The 17480-nt window shown below is 36.0% G+C and overlaps 2 protein-coding genes across 2 annotated transcripts in view; both read right to left on the minus strand.

The window, feature by feature from the left end:
• Positions 1-3534, minus strand: part of LOC145764851 (uncharacterized) — a 28059-nt gene extending 24525 nt beyond the window's left edge. Inside the window, exon 1 of the mRNA XM_082576535.1 lies at positions 3419-3534. Coding sequence (XP_082432661.1) covers positions 3419-3509 — 91 coding nt within the window. The 5' untranslated portion in view covers positions 3510-3534. The remainder of the gene's footprint in view (positions 1-3418) is intronic.
• A 5621-nt stretch (positions 3535-9155) lies between these two features.
• Positions 9156-14395, minus strand: LOC145765243 (arylacetamide deacetylase-like). Its single transcript, XM_082577032.1, has 8 exons — positions 13726-14395; positions 13299-13364; positions 12438-12501; positions 11721-11854; positions 11053-11245; positions 10588-10704; positions 9976-10183; positions 9156-9785 (listed from the first exon to the last, which is right to left on the minus strand). The coding sequence occupies exons 1-8, from the start codon at positions 13874-13876 to the stop codon at positions 9570-9572; spliced, it is 1149 nt and encodes a 382-aa protein (XP_082433158.1). The 5' UTR covers positions 13877-14395; the 3' UTR covers positions 9156-9569.
• Positions 14396-17480: the final 3085 nt, after the last annotated feature.

Consider the following 17480-nt stretch of genomic DNA (forward strand, 5'->3'; position numbering starts at 1 on the left):
GACCATCTCATGGCATGAAGAGCCCATAGTCTCCATTCATTGACGATGACACCAGGCAGTGGCTAACCCACGGGTGATCTGATGTATAGCAACAACACGAGAGAACTCAGAAAAGGTCTTGGCGGAAGACCAGCCAACAGCGTGCATCAATTTTATCTACCACGGTGCGGATCAGCGAAAAAACAACAAGCGGAAAATTCAATCACCAACTGATACTATACCACAATCCCACAGTAGAGCCTCCATTAACTTCATCTCATCTACCTACTACTCAGGTGGTTGCAATAGCGACTTTATTGCAATAACTGCATTTGTAGTAGGCTACCAATAATTTTCAAAACATGTGTTGCAAGCTTTCTATCATTATAATTTACTATACTGTACATGACAAGCAGATCGCAAGATCATCGGTAATCAAAAATTTTAATCAAGACGTTTACGAGATTCGCGTGATTAAAGTTATCTCATTGTTTTTATGCTACTAAAGTTCTTTGTTGAAATATCACAGCGTAAAGTTGGAATTTGTTTATTATCTAGTCTACTGTACTTGACGAAAATCATTCAAACTGTAGGTTATGCAAAAGTTTTTGCTTTATACAAAAGTTTAAGATCGGACAGATTAACCTTTCAAGCCGTAGTTTAAAGTGTAAGGCTTTGAACTAATTCCAACAACCTTAACTTAAACTTATCTTATGTAGATCTTTTTTGATCTCTCCTAAGGTTTCTCTTGAGGTTTTCATGCTCAATGGCATGACGACAAATTAGCAAGCAGTCCGTCTAGACGTATTTTAAACAATAGACAATAAAACCCCGTTAGCAAAATCGGTTGTCTTAGTGCATTGATTCAACGTTTGCACAAGACAACGTCCTTTAATGCAAATTGCCAATGTTGATAACATCTTAGCTGGAAAACAATGTCAAAGATATTGTAGAAGTAATTTTTTTTTCTATGTGTGTGTTATTTGTTCCCATTTTTAAAGATGAAATTAATTGTTACTTTATGTACCTATCTTTCTTGAAATTTAATAGGTTCTGCGGCCCATTGAATTATTTCAAGTGACAATGCGGCCCACTATAATAAAAGGTTGAACATCCCTGGTCTATAGCCTACCGTGTATATCAACAATTAATTTATGATTGTTTGGTTAGATTTAACAAATCATTTTAATTCACAAGTGATTTAATTAACAGTCAACAAACGAGTCCAATGTTAGTTGTACACCATATTTTTGAAACATCGCATTTATTAAAGTTATACGGAAGCATTCGTTAAATTCAGCTGTTAAATTCTTTAACTATTATTGTAAAGTTGTCCAAAAGTGTGTTTCCTGTTTATAGAAAACTATAAACCAAGACATCGCGGTTTCTACACCAAATATTTTATATTTACCTTTACTTTGTGCGGTCCCCAGCTAGTTAAAAAAAAATAGTAGAATAGACACTTTTTAAATCGTACTGGAGGCTGTGTCATGGTTGACTTGGATGGCATTGAACCAAGTGCATAGATGAGTGAATAATAACACACTCGGTGTTAGTGAGCACTAATAAACTGTTTGTTTTCAAAGCTTGTGTTTGCTTCTTCTATGTTTTTTTGCCTTGCGCAATTTAGGGTCATGTGATTTTGCCTCTCCTCTCTCATGCCGTTTCATTCTTATGCGTTTATTTATTTTTTATCTTTTGATTTTGTGTATATAGATCAGTTTTGCTATTTCAATTTATGTAGAACAGCAGTCAGTCATAATTTGAAAAGGGCTTACATGAGTATGGCCGAAAACGTTTGTAATCTTTCGTTTATCTTCACGTTGTTTATGTTAAATGCCGTGTAGTAGTTAAGTTTTATTTGTCTTCCGTGCAAAGCGAATACAAGCCGAGCCAGGGGCAAAGCCAAGTCAAAGCTCCCATTGGCTAAATATACAAAATTAAGGACACTGTCTTGCAAATGTGTCAACAACTGTGCAAGGAAACTTTTTGAGTAAAGTGTTTAGGACAGTGATTCTCAACATCTTTTCTTCTTGGCAGTTTCCGTTTGGTTCCCTCAAAGCCGTTACGGACTTCTATTTATCTGAAATTTTGGTACACTGCGTATCTCAACAAATGTTTCATAAGTTTTGAAACGACATGCTTAGAAAAATTTATTGAACTCACGACGCACTTATGACGATTGATGACATTGACAAAGTTATGTTATGAGTATGTTGTCACTTGTCACACAGGATCAAAAGTCACTAATTTATATGCTGATTTAATATTTTTCTATAAATTTTATCAAAAATTAACTGAATATTTGCAACCTTCACAAAGAATTTCTCCTATTTCTTCATTTCTAATCAATATTGCGTTGTAATCCCACTCATGGCAAAACTGTGAGTGCTCATAGGCTAAAAACCAACGTTTGCATTTTTCAATTAAGCACCGATCAACAACCTGCTCTCTGAAAAAAATAAGTTGAACATAAAAATTTAACTCTTTTTCAGTATATGATTTTATTTCATTTATGAAACCGATCCTTTGTGCGACGCCTTTTGAAATTTCAAACGACGCACCACGGCGTCTCGACGTTTATTTTGAGAGTCACTGTAACACACAAATAAAGCACAACTATAATGCGTTATCATCGTAATTTATCAATGATGCTGCAAATTCGAAGTCTTTGCGGACCCCTGAAAACGCTTTGCGAACAACTTGGGGTACACAGACTCTCTGTTGAGAGACGCTGGTTTAGGATATTATGTTTATTCTTAAATTATGAACCCAATCGAAAAATTGTGGGAAAGTTACCAAAGCATCAAACCAGTTTCGATTGATTTTCTTAGAATGCTGTGTTGTGGACTTACAATACTGGTCTGATGCAAATAAAACAATAGTAATATAACAACATGTTCCCACAATGTTGCTGTTATTTCGTATACAATGAAATGTAGACTCACAAATGTTATATTGCTTAAGGTGTCATAATGGATATTTTGTTTACATTTAAAACTTTTAACTTTAAAAAAATGCCTGGCAATGTTCAAGTGACCGAATCACAAAGACATAGAATGTGAATAGCAAATACAAATTTTGTTCTGATTCAAAATTAATGCCATGTGAGATTTGGTTGACAAAGATCAAGCCAATGATCCTAATGCGAGTCATAACTAAAAATAAATCAATTGCTTAGTACTGTACAACTTCAAAAAATTGAAAGTTTAAGTAAACGATTATTCAATTTTGTTTTTCTGAAATGAAACGCTTTAGTGCACAATGTCAAATAATTATGTTTGTAAAGAGGCGATCGAACAGTGCTGATAAACTTCAACAATATAATGTTACCTGCTGTATTTTGTCGCCTGATACTTCGAAACCTTATTTCTTGTTTTAAATGGACATTTACAAGGCCATAGATCATTAATTACTTATTTTAATTAAATCCACTTACCTTCTCCACTACTTCCAAACAGATCTAGGTTTTGCGCAAGCACTCCACATAACATAAAGCAAACAATCACTAAGAAGCAGTAGCGACTCATTCTGTACCAATGTTACAACTTCTACTGGAATGACGGAGAACAATTAAGTTAATTTCATTTGTTTGGTTGACTTCTATTTGCATTAAGCACTGTCGTATTCTCAAAGTTATTGTGCACTATTATCACTCGGTTTGCTTTAATTGGTTGAGTTTTTTTGTCGAAATACATTTAAGTAGCCTTCCATTTTGTATTAGGCCTATTATTTGTGGATCTTTAACTTTGCGCTTACAAAGTAGACTAAATTTACATATCCTCGTTTGAATTTTTGTTTGGAGCTTGCATGACTACAACTTGTTATACCTCGCATTTTTTTTTGCATTTACAAAGTCAATATCTATCTTAGAATACATTACTGCACTACTAGACTATTTGAAAGTTTAAAAGGTCCTAGTTGAGTTCATTAAAATTTATGTAAAATAACATTGTTATAATGTCGCAAAAAGCATAATATACCTTGATTTCTGACTAATGTTTGACATGTTGTACTTGCATTTTTGTTATTTTTGTTTGATTCAAGAGCGTGAATTCTCAACTGAGCTAAAACTACAAATCACTCTTTCTACAAAAGACTCACTTTACCGAAGCGATAAAAGCTTTGGCGCATAACTTTGCCAGTTTGGGGTTTGTTATTTTTTTCACATTTTTTGCCGATTAGTGTAAAAACAAATGATAGGAAATTCAACGCTGCTCAGGTTTGCCACTTAGCGGTAGTAAAAGCTACTTCCAACGCAAACAACTGCTTTTGTCATTACTCATATTTTATCACAGCTGTAAAGCATAAATAAAAAAGAAACGTCGGAATAAAAGCAGATTATCGCCTTACATATCTTGTGACAGTTTAGCTTAGTTTTCACTAGAAGAACTTATATCATGATATTGAATCACGAATATTATTGTCTGGAATATAATAGCGTCTCAGCTAGAAGTTTCACGTGTATTACACGTAGATTCTACGTACCTTGGGTCGTGTATTATACGTTAATTTTCACGTATAATACACGCATATGTGTAGACACTATTTCACGTGCATTACACGTATATCTGGTGGTGGATTTTACGTGTTTTACGCCCGCATTACACCTAATTTCCTCGTATCTGACAACACTAATACACGTGTTTTCCACGTATATTTGGTAGTGGATTTTACGTGTTTTACACCCGCATTACACCTAATTTCCTCGTATCTGACACGTAGATTCTACGTACCTTGGGTCGTGTATTATACGTTAATTTTCACGTATAATACACGCATATGTGTAGACACTATTTCACGTGCATTACACGTATATTTGGTGGTGGATTTTACGTGTTTTACGCCCGCATTACACCTAATTTCCTCGTATCTGACACGTAGATTCTACGTTCCTTGGGTCGTGTATTATACGTTAATTTTCACGTATAATACACGCATATGTGTAGACACTATTTCACGTGCATTACACGTATATTTGGTGGTGGATTTTACGTGTTTTACACCCGCATTACACCTAATTTCCTCGTATCTGACACGTAGATTCTACCTTCCTTGGGTCGTGTATTATACGTTAATTTTCACGTATAATACACGTATAAGTGTCGACACTATTTCACGTGTATTACACGTATATTTGGTGGTGGATTTTACGTGTTTTTACACCCACATTCTACCTAATTTCCGCGTACCGTATCTGAAATCAACACTTTAACACATTTGTATTTATTTAACACATATTGTTATAAGAGGCTACTGTCCAATTGTGACCCTTCTAGCACTCATTCGGAGAGTTAACGCTTGTTTTGAACTTTATTTGGAATTAGAGAAGAAAAAGAGCAATAGCAGTGGTGGGAATCGAACCCGCGTCAATGAAAGCCAACCAGCTGACAAAACCCCTAAGCCAACCAGCTGACAAAAAATCCATCACTTAATTTGCTTTGTATCATCTTCTTTTCGCCATTTTTACGTCACTTAAACCAGAGCTTATGATTGGTTGGCGGTTTCATTCTGGTCATTTTTAGTGGCAGAATTTCGACTTGTTAAAGTGGCTACCGTACCAAACCTTAGTAAGTAATTGTTTAATATCAGTAAGCGAGACCACTTAAATTTACACTAAGAACTATCGTTAAAAGATCACATTAATTTGCGACTAAAAAATGTCATGAAGTTTCCTTTTTACATAACGTAATAAAAACGTGTAAAAATACCTACAAAAACACATAATCTAACTTATATCCTAAAAAATGCGGAGGAGCGTGGTTGACACCAATCCACTTGAGTGGAGAATTCTTTCTGTTTATACCGTCCTTGGGAGGTAGTTTTACCTAACACAGATTAAAAATTGCCCAAATGAACGAAAGAACTTCAACACGTTTAATATACGTGGAAAACACGTGTTACTTTTCAACAGATGGAAACGTGCAATACACGTGGAAACAACATATAATCAACATACAAAAAATTCCGGTAAAACATCCTTCTGCTCGGGTAAACATTTCTTCTCTTTTGTATGCCCTCTTCTGGGTGTAATTTTACCTTATATACCTTAAAAATTAGTCAAATAATCATAGGAATTTGAACACGTGTAATATACGTGGAAAACACGTGTTATTTTTGCAAGAGTTATATTCAAAAAAGAATCCCTGATAAAACTTCTAGAATCATATTTACACACTAGTCATACTAAATGATAGCTAAAATATGTCTCTAAAAAAATGTTTTTTAAACAAGTGAATTTGTGTTGGTGTACACAAACTCCTTAATAACACCTGAATTCTACCTAAGATACCATACTACCTAAAATCAACCAAAAATCAACGTGTAATATACGTAGCTTTCTAGCTGGGGTAATATCCTTCCCAAAGAACAAGCTGGTTTCCGACACGGGAGGTCAACTGTAGACCAAGTCACACTAATAACTCAGGATATTGAGGAGAGTTTCTCGGCAAAAAAGAAAGCGGGGGCTGTTTTTATCGACCTAACAGCAGCCTATGACACTGTTTGGCACCGTGGCCTAGTCTACAAGCTACTCCGCCTACTCCCTGACAGGCACATGGTCAAAATGATCATGGAACTCATCCACAACAGGATTTTTACCCTTACCACCGGAAGCGGAAAACCAAGTAGATTGCGGCGACTCAAAAACGGTGTCCCACAGGGATCAGTCTTGGCTCCCCTCCTCTTCAACGTCTATACGCACGACCTACCATCAACAACATCTGACAAATATGCATATGCTGATGACTTGGCCATCTTGCACTCTGCGAAAGACTGGCAATCATTACAAACGACGTTGAGCCAAGACATGACGACCATATCTGGATACCTTCATCAATGGAAACTGAAGCTCAGCGAAAATGAAACTGTGACGGCAGCCTTCCACCTCAACAACAGGGAGGCAAAACGTGAGCTGAAAGTGACCGTTAACGGCAAAATTCTGCCGCCCTGCCCAGAACCAACATACCTTGGGGTTACACTTGACAGGTCACTCACATACCGTCACCATTTACAGTCACTACGCAAAAAGCTGACATCTCGCGTCGCCCTGCTGAGACGTTTGGCAGGCACAACTTGGGGTGCAGGTGCTGACACCTTGCGCACTGCAACCCTGGCTTTGGTTCACTCCACTGCTGAATACTGCGCCCCTGCCTGGTGCCGCAGTGCCCACACCCGACTCATCGAATGTCCAATCAACGACGCATTGCGAACTGTGACTGGATGCCTGCGCCCAACTCCAACAGAGTATTTACCAATCCTTGCAGGCACCCAACCTGCTGAGCTCCGCCGAAAGGGAGCCATCATACACCTGGCTCGCCGGGCGGGGGATTCTAACCACTTGTTTCATGCAAAACTCAACATCCCACCTCAGGAATCTCCCCGGCAACTAAAGTCAAGACACCCCTTTGTGCCAGCTGCTGTTGAATTACTACATCCATTTAGCGATCATGCCATCAGCGCAGCACACTTCATGGAAGACACTTGGAATGCAGCGCGGTGCGCCACCGACACCAAACCACATGGTTTTATACCCCACCCGGTGGCGCGCCCCCCTGGCATGGACCTGCCTCGGCCGACTTGGGTCAAACTCAACATAATCCGAACCGGAGTCGGTCGCTTCCATTCCAACATGCACAAGTGGGGTCTGGCTCCCTCATCGGCCTGCGAATGCGGCGCAGAGGAACAAACTGCTGACCATGTCGTTCTCGAATGCCCCATCTACAAGGCACCAAATGGAACGCATGGTATAGCAACGCTGGACGAAGCTACACTCACCTGGCTTTCCACCACCTGCCCTGAAATTTGATTTGATCTAGTCCAGGGGTCACCAACCTTTTTTGCATGCGGCCACTTAAGCACTAAGGAGAGCTGTGGCGGGCCGCACTAATAAAATTTTAGGTAATAAAATTGACTCTTATGCCAGAAAAGAACACATTTCGTGTCCAGCGTTACATGTTGTTAACATTTGTCTTAGAATACCGCAGCAACACAGTTAGTCGAACAACGCTACTGCCAGGCCAAGCTCATTTAACAACACTTTTGACTTCTTTAACAATGCCTAACAAACGAGGCCACTTGTTTTGCGCACTTGTAGCGAGGCGATCGGTTTCATCAGAATATTCATCGTCAAGCAAGAGTGGTGTTGTCACTTCGCTTCACAAAACATATCTTGCAATTAACAGTTTCAGTAAACAAGGAAATGTTTGACACATCGCAATACAGGCAACAATTAGTGACCTGCAAACATATCAGCGAAAAATATGCTCCAATAACAGGGAGAAAGAAACCAGGCACCATGAAACAAACGCTTGTGGAAATCAACGAAAAAACGTTTCTATCGTAACTCATGAACAGTGTTCCCTCTAAAAGAGTAATGAGTTTGTTTTTCATCCGTTTTGTGAGAGTCTAAAAAAACGTCTTTCTTTGATTATGAGACAACTGTCACTTGCGGTGCTTATCAGCATGGCAAGAATTGTTTATTAACAATATATTGCAGTACTAAGCTAAATATTTTCATAATACTGTACAACCAGAAAAAGTCTTTAAATTTATGTGTAATAGTTTGCCAATTTATTATAAATTGAGTTGGCACACCGACCTGTTTTGCCAACAAAAACTTGCATAAAGGGATTAGGGAACACTGCTTGTGAAACACAAAAACGGTGAAACGCACACTAGTGTTTACATGACATTTACAAACTTAAGATAAGCAACCCTATGCTCACAGTGTGGCTGGACATCGCATTAGAATAACTTTAAAAGACCCCCACCTAGAACTACAATCTGATTGGTCGGTCGGTGGAATCGTATGCAAAGCGAAAATATGCTTCCCGGAAAGTATTTTTTGCCTTCATGCTATTTAACTCAAGAAAAGTATTTTTGGTTATATTTGTACGCTGATACCTTCCGCGGGCCGCACATAACAGCGTGGTGGGCCGCATGCGGCCGCGGGCCGCCAGTTGGTGACCCTTGATCTAGTCTCAAACGAAAGAAGAAGAATAGCGTGTCTTATATAGGTTGTAGCCTATACCTAATAAAACCAGGGTATTAGTCTAAAAACGCTTGTTAAAAACTTACCTTTGTTACCTTAATAAATATTATGATATGTTCTTTCTTAAAACTATAATCCACTCAGTAAAGCATTTTTAATTTTATTTATAGAAATTCATGCTGCGAAACGAGCTCGGATTGAACAAGCAAAGCAATTAAATTGTTGTAAAATATGTACAAACTAGAAATGGAATAGCGATTGGGCATTGTTGACGTTGTATCAAGTGGCACAAGAATTATTTATTTTTGATGGGTTCTTCAAACACACTGATGCAAGCAATTACGCTCAAGTTTGATGACAAGTTTCACAAAAACGTATCTTCCAAACAAAGATTTGTGCTGTTCAACAGCATCAGTTGTAATTGTTATTCACATGTTTAAGCATGGAGGATAATATAAACACATGATTTGATACACTATATAATATAAGCTACGTTTTCTTCTATTGAAACAATATCTTGTCTTGCGATTTGCTTGAATTTGCAAGGTGACAAAAATGTAAACCTCTAAAGGAAAACTACATGTTCAGTTTTGAAAGTTTAGCCTTCTCCAGGCACATTGTTCGATGCAATGGGTTGTTTCTGCAAACCCTTTCTTAAGATATTGAAGTAGTTCAAAACTGCTCCATCTATCTCTTTGTCAAATGACCATCCGGTGGAATATTTTGAAAATTTTAAAAACCCACGCGGTGTTTTCTCCATGTGAAGATGAATGACATCTGTACCAGCTTTTCTCAGTCGTTCGTAATAAAGAATCTAAAGAGGACGAACAGGTTGCCATCAAGTCCTATTTTGTAATTATATCCAGCCAACACATGATCATTGAAATTTGTATTCTTGCTTGTATCAAAACCTTTTAGTTGCATGAAACCTAGCATCAAAAGTCAATTTAGAAAACAAACTAACTGTTAATTATTGAAATCGGCGAATATAATATCAAAGTTACCCCTTCGTCTCGACCCGCGTCACAATCACAAGTGAGAAGGACAGTTGTCGGAAGGTTTCTCATCTCTTCATTTGTTGCATAAATTGGTGAGAGCAATGGATTGATAAGAAGGTCTTGAATATTTTTTCGTTCTTTTGCAGCTAACCGTTTACTTGACTTAATGCACATTGGGAGGGAAAGTCCCCTTTTGACGGATGCGTTTCTAAACCTGTGCAATAAAAACACAAATTCACAAGTTTTTTTGTTTTTTTCTGACAGGTGTCAAACCTACAACAATACTTGACTAATATTTGGGTTATATATCTTGTAACACAAATAAAATGATTTTTATGTAAATTGTTTCGATCTTGTATAGCAAAAATTTAAGCTTAACTAAAGATCGTGTAGATCCCCAGTGTAGACTCTTTGCTTGTTTTAGGCTATCTGTTTAGGCGTCTGCTTGATCAAGAGACTCTGAGTTTTTAGTTGAGGTTAATGTAGGGTGTTTCTGTCTAGGGTATGATTGCCTACAAATCAAACAAGTCCGGTATGTTGAAGTTAAAATCGAACTTATTTTCCAACAGATTCGTATGAAAATCAATTTATTTATATTGATGAAGTATAGTTCAATACCGATCAGGCAAAAGTTTGTCGTCAAGATGCTTCAGAATATCTTCATCAAATTTCTCAGCTTTAATAAGATGGCCATGTTCTTCCATAGCTGCTGTCACTCGTGGTGTTTCAAAGTATCTGCAAAGAAACATTATTGACGTTTTTTACTGTTTGATTTATGTAATTTCAATACTGATTCCAATATAATGACTGCGCAGAGAAAAATAATTTTTAATTGTTTTGCAAAAGTGTTAAAGAATGAAACAACCAATAGTTTTTGAGGAATCTTAGTCCCCTATATTCAAAACAACTTCCTGCATTCACAACACTTATTTATATCATCCAAGAAGGTATAGTTTGCTATGATTAAAATCAATGTTGAGTGATTCGAGAATATTTACATACGTTAAACCTGTGAATCAAAACACCACCTCCAAATAAGTGCATGTTATTGTTATAAGCAAGTCTAATCTCATAATGTAATACCCTAAATAGCAAAACTTGTCGTAATTGAAATCCTTATTTCGTGACATAGGATCGTTCTTATTTTCCACTTGGCTAGGCAAGTTATAAACAGAAAACTGAGTGATCGGATAAAGCAGATATTGAAAGGCAGGTCTTCCAAGAGACTTTGGATCATTACACAGTTTATGTGAAACTGCTGCAGCCAAATTTCCACCTAAAACGACATGTAAGGACATCACCTTGTTTGATGCAGTTTTTTAATAACAAATTATGCCGCATAAGCTTAACACATTTAAAAAAAAACACCAAAACTTAAACCTACCTCTGTTCTTGTTTTACGTTTCGATCATCTACGAAAATCACCATCTGATCCAAAAATTAAAATTCTATTTTATAATTTCACTACATTGAAGAAAACCTTTCAAGATAGTTGAGTTCTGTGTGCTGTTAATAATGCCTTTAAGGATTTTTCTTTTAAAACGAAAATGAGTTGTTAAGTCATATTATTTTCACCGTGTGCTTGAGAGTTTGCTGATTGTTTTACTTTCATTTGTTAAAAACTACGTTTTGGGATATTCTACTTCCAACTACGTAAAAAATACATTAAAATGTTTGAGATGAGCTTTCCATTTTTCTAGACGCTTTGTGAACGAAAGTTTTATCACAAACTTACAGTTAGCCTAATTTACCTGTCCCGTCACCGGATATAGCTATCCTATCAACATAAACGCTGAATTTTGCTGCGTGTTTTATAAAATATGAAGCAACAGCATAACAGTCATCGAATCCTGCAGGAAATTTGTGCTCAGGAGATTTTCTAAATCTGAAACAAACAACAGATTTTATTTTATGTGAAAAATAAGTAAATGCTACCGCAGCAGCACTAAAATTGTACTGTTATACAGAATACTGCTGGTTGGTTAGTTGCTGGCCTTTTAGTGCACTTTTGTATTTCAGAAACTATGGATTGTGGGTTCTTTTATAATTAAAACAATTTAACAAAACAATTTTTACCCTATTCTTAAAAATATAAAATTTTGAAGAACAGCATTGGTGAGGAATCTTTTATAAATGATAATATTTTTTGCATTTACAATGCATAATATTTTTTGCAATCTTCAGTTAAGCTTATTCAAATTGATTCTATTTGATGAAGCTTAACTGAAGATGATCTAGCTTCTAGCTGATCGAAATCGATATTTAGCTATATATGATTGAACTGACTCGTGTGAGAATAAATTTCTTTGCATTACAAGACATGTAACCGAATTGTTCACATCAAGCATTGTTGTAGGTTTGACACCTGTCAGAAGATACTTCATTTTCTTGATACAAAATACTCTGCAATAAATTGAAAATGCTGTCGCGTCAAAAAATAAATCGCATCAAATTCAAAGTCAACTTACGAAGGAGCGATGATCACAGCTTCTGTTTGCTTTGCCATATTACAGAGTAACTTGGAGACGCTTTCTAAAAGTCCAATAAGATGTACAAAATTTATACGTTTACGTGTCATTAGTTAAAATTGAGCAGTCTTGCTTGTGTTTGAAAATGATAGTCCACCACTTCCTTTTCATTTTACTCATCAACCAATCTTCCAACATCTTCTGGCTAGTTGTGAACGGTTGATTGGACAGAACACGTTGTTTGTTATATATTATAATATATATTTTGTTATACAGAATATATTGACCTATATGACTTCTTCTTTCACAAACTCTAACAAAATAAGTAACATAACTTTACTGTTGAAATAGTCATACTAAATGATGACGAACAATGGTGCTTCTGTAGCCAACCCTAGATGATACATGTCTGCAGTTTTCCCGGCGGAATAAAAAAGAAGCAACAAAAAATACAGCAAACACAAATAGAAGCATGTTCATAACTAAACAACATAGTCTAATGGCAGATGTTGTGGACGGAATGTTAAAACTAGTTTTGCTAATTTCAATATTAATGTACTGTAGATGTTCAGTCGTCATTCTACAATGGATAGAAAGCCGAAAAAAAAAAACATCCATAGACAGACGTTTGTTTCAATATACCTAACTTAGTAGAACATGAGGGTGAGCGGTTTTCATGGTCAAGCTACACATTACACAGTAGCCTCAAGACATTTGCTTTTAAATTGACATTGACATGCAACAAGATTATATTGGATGGGTGTATGTCAAAGCAAACACGTCTGTCAGCATTAAAACCTATACTGTTATTTGAAAATGATCCAAATAATAAGTCGATTTTACATTAATTCAGTTTCTTACCTATGCTTCCGCTGACCCAATTGTTATGAAAGTAAACTATGCCAGCTCCACTTAAAAATTGTCTGTCTGAAAACACAAGTCATTAATGAAATTGGCCTCAGCGTAGAGATTGAGTTTTTGAATATGTTGTTAGTTTGTGGTTAACAAATCAGAGGACCATCTTCTGCTTAGTTTTGCTGCAATGTTATTTTACATGCCACGCTGCATCCTTCTATCTAAGAAGTAGTTGTAGCCTTCTGTCCTTATATCATTTACCATCATTTCATATTGGTGTACTTCCTGACGATTTATAATGGCATTAAATCATAGGCAAACATGTCTGTAATAGAGATGTTAAAAATAAATTTTTGAACACAGTTGCATTTGGGATCTATCACTAAATCATGTTATACCTTGATAATAACAAAAGCGAATATGCTTAAGCTACCTTTGTTTCTAAAAATATAAACCTGGACCCCTCTCCACCGCTGTGTTATGACTTCAACTCCTTTCAAACTATGAAGTTTCTTGCGGTTGCACCATAATCTGAGAAGTTCTTCTTTCTTGTAACCACATTCTTTTAAGCAAAACGCCTTCATGAAATAATGAGATGTGTTTTGACAGTAATTTTTTCAGATTTGTGACGTGCGTACTATGTTGAATCTACCAAAAATGCTGCAGAAATATAGTTTAGGTTGTATTTTCTGGAAAAAGAAATCAACAAGTCGTTAGACTTTAGGCAATTTTTAGTTGTGTATTCTAGTATAGAGTACAGTAAGTAGGTAAAAACAAAACTGGCTCGCACAATAATCTGCACAATTATGGCTATTATCCTTGATTGAATGCACGTATTTCGTCAAAAACAATTTACCTCAAGTCATAATAAAAACACTGTACATTCTTAACAAAGGTTCCTAGAGGCAAAAGATACAAAACTGCCATTGTGGAGTGGGATAAGTCGAACAACATTGTTGAACAAAATAGTAAAAACTAACCCAGTACACCTACGGTACATACAAAGAAAAGCAACGTGAAGCGACAAAGTGACCGTGCTTGAAAGTTGTCATAAGTTATAACTTACTTTAATAGTCATACAATAAGCATACACAATAAAAATATCTAGATCTAACAATGGGTGTGCATATGGGCGAAACAATCGTAGCAATAAATAATGTGAAATATGTCTATTGCCTACTAGCAATAACATACACCTCAATCAACGCTAGTATTCTGTTAGCAGAAGTTAGCGTGAATGAATTAGTTGTAGAATTATTATTGTACGTATTAAAACATTAATGCAGTAGTTTCGAAATCATAGACTAGTCATAGGTGATTAGGCTACAACTATAGCTGCTTGAAGTGAAGTGGAGCGTATGGTTCATTGCGCGATATTCCATTGAATGCATCCAATAAAGCGATCACACAACGAAAAGAACATCATTCCGTAGTCTACGTGTTTGCATTCATTTCTTGGTAGACCTATAGGATACTGAGGCAAAGGATTCGGGTAGAACGACTGCCGGGCATACACTTACTAAACTTACAACATATTTTTAGAAGTTTTTAATAAACTTTTTCAACATTTGTCGAAATGCGGAAAGTTCGTAAGCTGTGATTATATATCTTCCTTACTGACAAAGCGAAATGTAAAAAAGATGCTCATGCTAATTTCAGTTGAAAGAGAAAAGAGTGCAATTCTGTCCGATAGAATAATAAAATTAGCAGTGTTGTAGGCTACATTGCATTTGCTTATATTTGTTCAACGTGCTGCTTTCTCAACAGGAGAGTTTGTCATCTTTTATTTCAGAATTTCTACCTCTTATTTTGAAAATTTTTACACATCTTAACCTAAACCTAGCAAGTACTTTATTCTCACCATATTGCTAGTAAACAATATTTTCAACATCAAACTTACCATTACGTCAAGGAAGCGATTGGAATTCACAGCCTTGATGCACAACAGTCTATATCTAATAGTAGATTTCCATCGCTTTGGAAAAGAAACAAAAAGAAGGAAGTAGGCAGGTATGCAAAGCAGAATGGTCGCAATAATTGTTAACAACATTGTATGACACTTAAGCACTTTTGATTGGTTGGGTATAAATCTGTAAAGAAGAGACTAAACACAAATATTTCAGTGCACAGTGAAGATGTGAAAAACACCTGATTATGCAAATGTATTTTTCTGAGCAATGCGTTTAGGCAAATAAAAAGAACTATAATAATTTAGTAGCAGAGCAGAAGTTATTAAATTTGATAGGAAGAGTTTTTTAAATTTTTGTGTCATGCAATTCCAAACAGCTTTTAAATTCAATTTAAAAAGAATGAAGTTTTTTGTAGCACGACTGACAATATTAGAAGCCAATGTGACCTTAAAAGCACAAACCAGAATGTTTTGAAATGGCGATATAATCAAACTGCACTGTTTTCATAATCAGTGAAACAAATTCAAAGATAGTTTTTTATGACCTACGACTTTTAATTGCTGTGTCCAAACTACTTTGTTTTTATGTTTGCAGAATTAAACGTTATTGATAGGATACATACTGAAACAAAAAATGACAAGCTTCATGACATTATCAAACTTTTAACAACACATGTTGTTGTTCAGATTGCCCTGAACTTTGGAAAATTTTTAATTTCTCTCTTTGTTTGAAATAGTTCTGGTATTTTCAATTCATCGATAAACTATTGTGTAGGCTACTGGTCTACAAAGAAAGAATTTTTTTAATCCATGAACTTTGAAGACTGATTTAGAGTAATTTTGGAGTGCTAAATCCGAATCTTACCTCAAATTTATCCTATCACGTCAAGCGTGTGAAATATGATTGCAACAAATAGTTACTTTTGACAAAAGTGGAAGATTTAGCCTTTAGTTTACCACCAACATATGCAGTGCTATAACGAAAGGTTAGTGTTAGACAGGCCAAAACAGCCTAAATAAGGTTACTGGACAAGCATTGCCATAGGTCTGCTTAAATCTTTGTGGTTTCATGAAAAAGTTGACGGGGAGAGGGTTAGTTATACATTTAGCCTCCCTTTAAGCTTGTTGTTACAGCCTTGTTAATAATGTTGCTTAAAAAACAAATTGGTATCAAAATTATAGTTGGTGGGTGTATTTCAGCTACTTATGCACTACATGGCCTGGATTTCTGGATATAGCGTAATGTGTATGTGTGATAAACGCAACGTCAAGTTTTCCACTTTTGACAAAAGTATCAATTTGTTGCAATCATATCTCACAAACCTGACGTGATAGGATAAATCTGAGGCCAGATTCGGATTCAGCTCTCCAAAATTACTCTAAATCAGTCTTCAAAATTCATAGAGCAAAAATCGTGTAGACCAGTGTTATCCAACTCTGGTCGAGATTCAATAATTAATCTCATCAAAGTGATAGTTGTCGCGACCATTTAGCCCTTCGACATCATTGTAAAAAGTCTAGGCTATCTCAATTAGACTGCTGTTGGTTGATGGATCATTTTCTATGCTTTGAAATATATCGACAAAAGTAGAGATTTTGACCACAATACATGTTCTTGAACGTCGAACCGACGCTCCAAGAACCGAGTGTTGCATCAATGATGTCATCACTCGACTATGCAGCTATCTGCTGTAGGCCTACAACAACTACATCCTATATTGAGGTCGAAGATTGGCTTGATCAGTTGTTGATTTTGCGCGTTGAAATGAAAACTTACCTGCCTGATTGACAGAGTTTAAAACACAATGCTATATCTAAGTATTTTTTTTACAAATTCTTTTCAATTTTCTGTTGTCTGTATCGAACAGGGCACTGAATCAAATTTCTTGTTATAGGACCTGACTTCCCTAACTGTCTTCTCCTACAGATAAGTCTTCTCCTACAGATATGTGTTTCCTCTACACATGATTTCTGGTTTTAGCCTGTTATAGAAACAGTACCGAAAAATGCTTCTTTAAAGCATTCGTTTAAACAAGCTACTGAATTCAAATTTATTGGTTTCCGTTGAGTAACATTAGACAATTAATTTTTCATGGATATTAAATATTTGATCACTTCGTAGAAGTATCTAATATCTTTACTTGGTAAACAAAATCACTGTATGTAAGTAGTTAGTATTTGAACTAAGGTAAATAACTGACACCATTGTTTCAATAGAAAAAAGCATCAGCATTATGCACTACAGTGTGTTCCAGCAAGTTTCATCCGTAAAAAAGTTC

Source organism: Aplidium turbinatum, chromosome 2, assembly GCF_918807975.1.
Source record: "Aplidium turbinatum chromosome 2, kaAplTurb1.1, whole genome shotgun sequence".
Lineage (NCBI taxonomy): Eukaryota > Metazoa > Chordata > Ascidiacea > Aplousobranchia > Polyclinidae > Aplidium > Aplidium turbinatum.

Coding starts and splice junctions, on each gene's coding strand:
- LOC145765243 (XM_082577032.1), bottom strand. CDS start 13,876: ATGAAGGCGTTTTGCTTAAAAGAATGTGGTTACAAGAAAGAAGAACTT. Junction 13,365..13,725: donor TTATATTTTTAGAAACAAAG/GTAGCTTAAGCA, acceptor TTGTGTTTTCAG/ACAGACAATTTTTAAGTGGA. Junction 10,184..10,587: donor GACAAACTTTTGCCTGATCG/GTATTGAACTAT, acceptor TTTATTGCACAG/GTTTAGAAACGCATCCGTCA.